The sequence below is a fragment of the Poecilia latipinna genome, unplaced genomic scaffold (assembly GCF_001443285.1).
Source record: "Poecilia latipinna isolate Pla-1442-1.1 unplaced genomic scaffold, P_latipinna-1.0 Scaffold2823, whole genome shotgun sequence".
Taxonomy (NCBI): domain Eukaryota; kingdom Metazoa; phylum Chordata; class Actinopteri; order Cyprinodontiformes; family Poeciliidae; genus Poecilia; species Poecilia latipinna.
This window is the reverse complement of record NW_015115439.1, coordinates 87,407-94,930: the sequence shown is the minus strand read 5'-3', so window position 1 is coordinate 94,930 and position 7,524 is coordinate 87,407. Positions and strand designations below refer to the sequence as shown.

Genomic DNA, 7,524 nt, shown 5'->3' with positions numbered 1-7,524 from the left:
AGAGGTGGGTAGACTGTGTGAGATTAGTTAGCGTAGCTTCAGACTACTGTTTGCCTCCATTTCACTAGCATTTAATGAATTAAGGAAAAAAAAATTACCAACATATTCATATATTTAACTTGTACCTTTTACCACTTAATAATTGATGAGTCAGTCAGCAGCAGTTATAACCCACGTCCCTCCTGACCCGTTCTCTCCTAAGTGAAATTAAAGCTGCTGTATGTAGCTTTTATAAAAATATATTTTTTCCACATATTTGTTAAAACTGTCATTATGTTGTGACAGTATGGTATGAGAGGTAATCTGTGAAAAATCTATTTCCTCTGCTTTCTCCCAGTCCTCTCTAGAAATAAGTCAGTGGCAGGAGAGTTTTAGTGCTGTCAATCACAATCTCATATGGCTCATCCTTCCTCCCCCTCGCTCTGTGCTATTCTGTAGCTAGCATAGCATGTTGTAAATGCTTAGTCTAGTAAGCATAGCTACCAGTAATGGCAGATAAACGATTTTCCTGTAACAATAAGTTGTTTCTCCTCCATTAGCACATTTGCCCTGAACAAATGTGCCCTGAACATTCAGTGAATGAATGAAGTTGATTGACAGCGCTAAGAGCATCCTCCNGGTTCTGATTGGTTGAATTGGCCAGAACATTGCATTACTTTAGCTAGCAATAGTGGTTCAGGAAGGAGGTGGAGGAGATTGATTGTTTTCACTAATTATCTGTCTCATAACAAACTGCTACGACATCGTGACAGCTTTAACAAATATGCAGAAAACATATTTTTTTATTAAAGTTACATAACTGCACTTTGAATAAAATGCAACTACTTAGCATTTTTTGAGAAGTCTGGATTGCTTCATGTATGTGGACCAAAGAAAGCAAGCCAGTTGCAAGCTTTTGAAATTGTGACGCTTTTGATGGGTCAAGTTAGACTCAAGAAATTGTAACAGCAGCTGTGTGAGGGGGAGCCCAATTAAATTTTTTGTCAGGGGGCCCAAGATTCCTGGCAGCACCCCTGGATACAACATTCAGAGTCCATGTGCTGCTCCAATAAGATTCAGGAAGTGAGCAACAGCATTGTGAGGCTTACCGGCTGTCCTTCACAGTATGTAGAAGACTTTTGCACAGTTCTGAATTTAGCCTATGGTCTGAAACGCCACTCCTGGCACTTCGCCAGAACGGGAACTGTTCATAATTCCGTCCACCCTGACTAAGGCCCCAGTTCCAGCTGAAGAAAATCAGCTCCAAAGCATGATGCTGTCACCACCATGCTCCGCTGTATGTATGGTGTTCTTTTAGTGATGAGCAGTGTTGTTTTTGCGTCAAAAATGTCTTCTGGAATTATGTCCAAAAAGTTCAACCTTGGTTTCATCAGACCATAACACATTTTCCCACGTGTTTTGAGATTTCAGATGTGTTTTTGCAAAATTAAGCTGGGCTTTGATGTTTTTCTTTGTAAGATAAGGCTTCCGTCTTGCCACCCTACCCCAAGCCCAGACATATGAAGAAGACAGGGGATAGTTGTCACATGTAATGCACAGCCAGTACTTGTGAGAAATCCTTGCAGTGTTGCTGTCTGCCTCTAGGCAGCCTCCCTGACCAGTTTTCTTCTTGTCTACTCATCAATTTTGGACGGACGTCCTGTCCTTGGTAATGCCACTATTGTGCTATGTTTTCTCCACTTGATGATGACAGTCTTCACAGTGTTCCATGGTATATTTAATGAACTGGGAATTCTTTTGTAGCCTTCACCTGACTGATATCTTTGAATAATGACATCCCTCTGATGCTGTGGCAGCTCTTTGTGGACCATGGCTTGTGCTGGATGATGTAGCTACAAAAATGTCAGGACAAGCCTACTAGAACAGCTGAACTTTATCAGAGGCACTTTAATCGGTGACAGGTGTGTGCTGACTCCAATTTAACATGAGTTTGAATATAATTGGTTAAATTTGAACACAGCCACACCCCCAGTTCTAAAAGGGTGTGCACACTTATGCAACCAAATTTTCTCAGTTGTTTATTTTTACTTCACCTCCCTGAAAGATTTCTGTTTGTTTTTCAATTGCATTGAACAGGTTATAGGTCACATTAAAGGTGGAAAAAGTTGGGGAAATGTTTGTCTTGCTGTCATTTTTTTATATCACAAAACCCTGGTATTTGAACTGGGGTGTGTAGACTTTTTATATCCACTGTATCTCATGCATATGCAACCAGTGAGTTCTAAGCCACATCTCCTCTGTTCCTCAATCCCAGCTGCATTCTCAGAAAGCACAATGCAACAAGCTCTTCTTTGATTGATTAGGGTTCATTTACACCAGCTCTGTGTGGTCTGCTTTAATTGGTCTGTAGTTCGTTTGCCTAAAAAGTCTGGTTTCTTTTGGGAGGTGCGATTTTGCTCTGTCACACAAACATACAAATAAAATACACCAACACTTATGATTGTAGCATGAGAACAATGTTAAACAGTCCAAGTTGTGTGAATACGGTCTCAAATGCCAAACTTTGAAATATGGGAATTGCATCTTGCAATGTAAGGTATGAAGCGATTCCACCAGCCTCAATGTCAATGTCAAATTTATTTATATAGCACTTTAAAAACAGGTGTAAAACTGCACCAAAGTGCTGTACAGGAATGACAATAGCACAAACTGATAAAAACAGAGTATCAAAACACTTCTTCAAATAAATATCAAAGAATAAAAATTTGTTTTCAGAAGCAATTTAAAATGATCCAGGCTGTTGGCAGATCTAATCTGGAAAGGTAAATTGTTACATAGAATAGGAGCCACTACAGAAAAAGCCAGATCTCCTTTCCTCTTAACTCGAGTTCGAGGAACTGTCAGTAATAGCTGATTGTTTGATCCTAGGGTTCTGGACACAGACTGAAAGTTTAAAAGGTCCCGAAGATATGGGGGGCCTAACCCATTTAAGACTTTATAAGTTAATAAAAGAGTCTGAAAATCTATTCGATAAAAGACGGGCAGCCAGTGAAGGCCTTATATGGTCACGCTTCCTGGTTCCTGTAAGAAGCTGTGCCGCTGCATTCTGTATCATTTGAAGTCACTGCATCTGTGATTTATTCATGCCTCTTTATAATGAATTGCAATAATCCAAATGAGTTATAATGAAGGTTTGGATAAGTCCTTCAAAGTCCTTAAAACAAAAACAAGATTTAACTTTTGCTAAAATCCGCAGGTGATAAAAACTTGATTTGATGACAGCGCTAACTTGTTTATCTAGCTTTAAAGAGCTATCAAAAGTGAAACCAAGATTCCTAGCAGAGGTCTGAAAAGCCAGTCTCCACAAATCCAGTCTGATTGGTTCTGTCTCTTTCTGTTCACAGCCCCGAACATCTGCTTTAATCTCCCCGTACTTAGAGGTACATGTGTGTACGTGTTTTTCAGAGCAGGATGAATTGGGGGGCGGGGTTGATCTGCCTCTGTGTAATCCCATGCAGTCTCTTATCACCTCTCGCCAGGAAAGCAGCGGTTTGGGGAACAAAAGGTCCCGAGCCTCCTTGCATCAGCAGAGCTCATCTTCTTACATTATAAAACATTCATATTTCCATATTTAATTGAGCCCCCACCGCTTCTGCAAATCACAGGCTACTTAGTATTCATACGAGAATGGGATTTGCTTAATGGGTATTAGATTTGTAGATGGTTATCCTGTGGCTGTCTTTAGTACGCCAAGCCGGTCGATAAGTCAACCGCCATGCCTCTTTCTGAGAGAGGCGGCAATATCGATCAGTTTGTAGTTTGATGTCTCTTTCTCTTCTCAATCTGAGTTGTCAATGCAGAAACTCTGCTTTTAAAAATTCTTTCTTTTTCTTGGTAATCTCAGTTCCAAGAAGATGTTGGAGTTGGCCAGTATGCTGCAACACACCTTGCTTCAGAAGAAAGATTTGGAGCTGGAGCTTGATGAACTTGAGAGTGCGGCGAGGATCGTGGTGGAGGAAGAAGAACAAGCTTCTACAGAGAGCAGCAGCAGTGATTCATCCAGCGAGAGCGAAGAGTCTGAAGCTGAAGAACAGGGCTGCTCTGACTCCAAGCAGGGAGGTGGAGAAACATGTAAAGACAGCCCCTCGGAGCCCAGCTCCTCCCCCTCCTCTCCCATCCCCGTCTTATCCTCCATTGCGCTCTCCCCATCAGTAAACAGGAAAGCAGGCGTTGAGAGTTCAGACTCACAGGGCCACAGGCAGCTGATCCAGGATCTGGGGAGACAGATGACAGAGGAGATGAGGATCTCTGCAGATTCCTGCTCCTTTGGAGCAGGAGAGATGTTGTTCGCTGATGAGTGACGCTGCAGCGGAGGCAGAGGAACCATCTGGGAGCAGCAGCAGCTGTAGTAGTGGGACTTTATTAGAGGAGAGTCCTTGCAAAACCCCCCTGCTCAGACCAAGGCTTCATAAGCTAGATACAAAACCATATGGAGCTTCAAATCTTCAAGAATTAGTTCTGTTCTTGTAAAGAAAGTTATTTTTGTTAAATTCTTTCATATTTTATTGCTATACATATTTGACTTAATGCAGTAAAAATATAATGTTGTAACTTACATACTTCGGACTTTATGTGCTTCAAACAAGAAATTCATAATGACTTACATTTGATGTGTGTTTGTAAAGGTTTGTCCAGCCAATACCAAATGTATCCAATCTAGATACATCAGCTTCATGCAAAGTTATGTCAGATTTGATGAATTTTGGACTCTTCTAATAAAGAACTTTGGAATTTCAATGTCCTATAAATGTTTTGTTGTAGTTTAGATTTTATGCAATAATTCATCTTAGAGGGTTATATTACACTGTGAAAGTACTAATATATTTAGCATAGCTGTCAATTCATTCATAAGTCATTTGAAATAAATCTTTATTGTGCGTGCATTGGCTGACTTAATTTGGTTAGAAGTAGAGATGCACTAATCAGAACTTTGTGGCTGATTTTAAATAACCAGTCACTGGTTGTTGTAAAGGTTTGTTTGACCAAAGACAATTTTTGCTGAAAACATAAAAAGAAATCAACTTTGTAATCCGGTGAGCCGACACTGGCCAGAAAGAGAGTTGGAATCGGTGCTTCCTAGGTTTCAGCTGGGCCAACGCTCCCGCCCGCTTCCCCCTCTTCTGTTTTTGGACACAATGTTTCTGTTTGACCGTTGGTCCTCGTACTCTGCTATGCCAGTCCGTTGTCCTCAAGAGCCGCTGTCTACCAAGTGCGTTTAACAACCGAACTGTCTTCAATAGACATCATTCAGTTAGGCGGAGCTGTACTTTAGCTGTGAATTAAAATAAGGCTTAATTCTGGGAGCTGGAGAAGCCTCTGTACCTTCTCATTATATATGTAACTGAATCCTTTCTGCGTTATGCTGGTTTTATTGATTGATCAGGCCGTGACACAGTTTGTCTTTAAAAGGATGATTCTCGGTTTATTCTGACAAGAACATCATATAGAAAACAACTGTGTTATAGGCTGCCCGCTCCAAGTACTACATAAAAACACATAACAAAAATTAACTTAATAAATCTATAAATAAACTGGATGTATTTAGATGAAAAATAAACAGAACCTCTCCCGCAGAACATGACAAAAGGGGAGGGTCTAAGGGGCATAAACAATTTAAAGACAATACCACAGAAGAAGAAATAAAAAGGAGGGGCTTCCGATCTTAAAGTAACAGGTTAAAACAATGACAGTTGTTTCAGTCAGGTAAGAAACATTACAAATACCCCCCCAAAAAAGACATTTTGTGTACCGTATTTTCCACACTCTAAGGGCACCCCATTATAAGGCGCATAGAATAGACGCTACAGTAGAGGCTGGAGTTACGTTATGCATTCACTAGATGGAGCTGCACTAAAAGGAACAAAACAGTCCGACTCCGGTCAGCGAGGAGAGCCTTCCGGACTGGGCCGGGGCGTGGCCAGACGATGGTCACCCTTCTCTGTTCCGCACAGCATGTTTGTGGAAAACGTGGTGCTAAATGACCTGCAGACGACCTGATTCTAGACGCTAGATAGGTCAGTCAAACTTTATTGATAGATTACAAACCAGCGTTCTAACAACTATCCCAGCATGCACCGAGCGCTTCTTCTTCTACGGGCAAAAATGAAGTCGGCGGCTGCTTACCGTAGATGCTAGACCTGTTGTGGCTCAATATTGGTCCAGATATAAGGCGCACCGGATTATAAGGCGCACTGTCGGCTTTTGAGGAAATTGAAGGTTTTTAGGTGCGCCTTATAGTGTGGAAAATATGGTAATTATAACAAAAGAGAAATACAACCAGGTTACATCTAGTAATCTGCCACCAGAGTAATAGTAATATCAACCTCAGGAGATGAGTGAGGGATGGAGACTGATTTCTGATTCGTTAGGTTCTAACGGGTCTGCAGTTCCCTTCCCGATCCATTCTGTCTATCATACAGCAGCACACTGCGCCACAACAGACACTTTTTTTTTTGTCGATCGATGTACACACTATCCATCCTAGCTGACATTGTTCAACTTGTAATGCGAGTCTTTTCACTCACATCTGTATTTTTGAAAGTGTTTTTTCTTCTAAGGTTTTAAAAAGACGCGGGTTAATAGCAGCTCACCATGGCTGCGTAGTGTCCGTCTCTGGGCAACCGTGAGGGCAGCGTCGGTTCGTCTGGGGGGTCCAAGCCATTTTAACATAAATTCGGTTTCGTCTGTCTACCCATAATTACATTCCAGATATCTAAAAATGCATTTTGACTAGACAAAACTACATTTTGACAATTCGGAATGATAATTTAAGATATCTGTATTTAGATTCTGACTAGTAAGAATAATAATTCAAGATATCTTCAATTACATTTTGACTAGTCAAAATTCCTTTCAAGATATCTCAAATGACGTTACTGGATCTGTCATTTGACGGACACAGATCCGTAATTAAGATTTAAGATATCTTCAACACAATTATGACTAGTCAAAATTACAATTTTAGATATCTGAATTAAGAATGACGTGGAAGCCCCTTTGTGGTGTCCAAACAGTTGCCTGCAGAATTTTATGTTTCCTGCACAAAATTGTCAGTAAATGTCACAAATTAGAAAGAGCTCGACAATGTTGGAAATGCGGACATAGTAAAACTTAATAAACTATAAGACTCCTTCTGATATCTGCAAAGAATTTCCTGTTTATTCATTTTTGACGAACCAAATGTACTTAAAAACTGTTTTGAAAAGCTAAAATTGCTATTGTCAAACCATTTTCAACATGAAAATGGTGCATTTTCAAACATCTTTTGTTGTTTTCTCTATTTTTCATTGTTTTATTAAACTTTCAAATTGCTACATAAGTTTGACTAGACAGAATACTAATTCAAGATATCAATAATGTCTTTCTGACTAGTTGGAATGTCAATTTAAGATATCTTAAATAGAAAAGCTGTGTAATTCAAGATATCTATATTCAATTAGAGATATCTTAAAAGGAATTTTGACTAGTCAAAATTACAATTCAAGATATCTTTAATTTAATTTTGTCTAGTCATTATTTGAATTT

At 39.9% G+C, this 7,524-nt stretch overlaps 1 protein-coding gene across 1 annotated transcript in view; it reads left to right on the top strand.

The window, feature by feature from the left end:
* Nucleotides 1-4,737, top strand: part of LOC106939295 (protein SHQ1 homolog) — a 50,008-nt gene extending 45,271 nt beyond the window's left edge. Inside the window, exon 2 of the mRNA XM_015021659.1 lies at nucleotides 3,845-4,737. Within this exon, the coding sequence (XP_014877145.1) occupies nucleotides 3,845-4,301 (457 nt within the window). The 3' untranslated portion in view covers nucleotides 4,302-4,737. The remainder of the gene's footprint in view (nucleotides 1-3,844) is intronic.
* The last annotated feature ends 2,787 nt before the right edge of the window (nucleotides 4,738-7,524 follow it).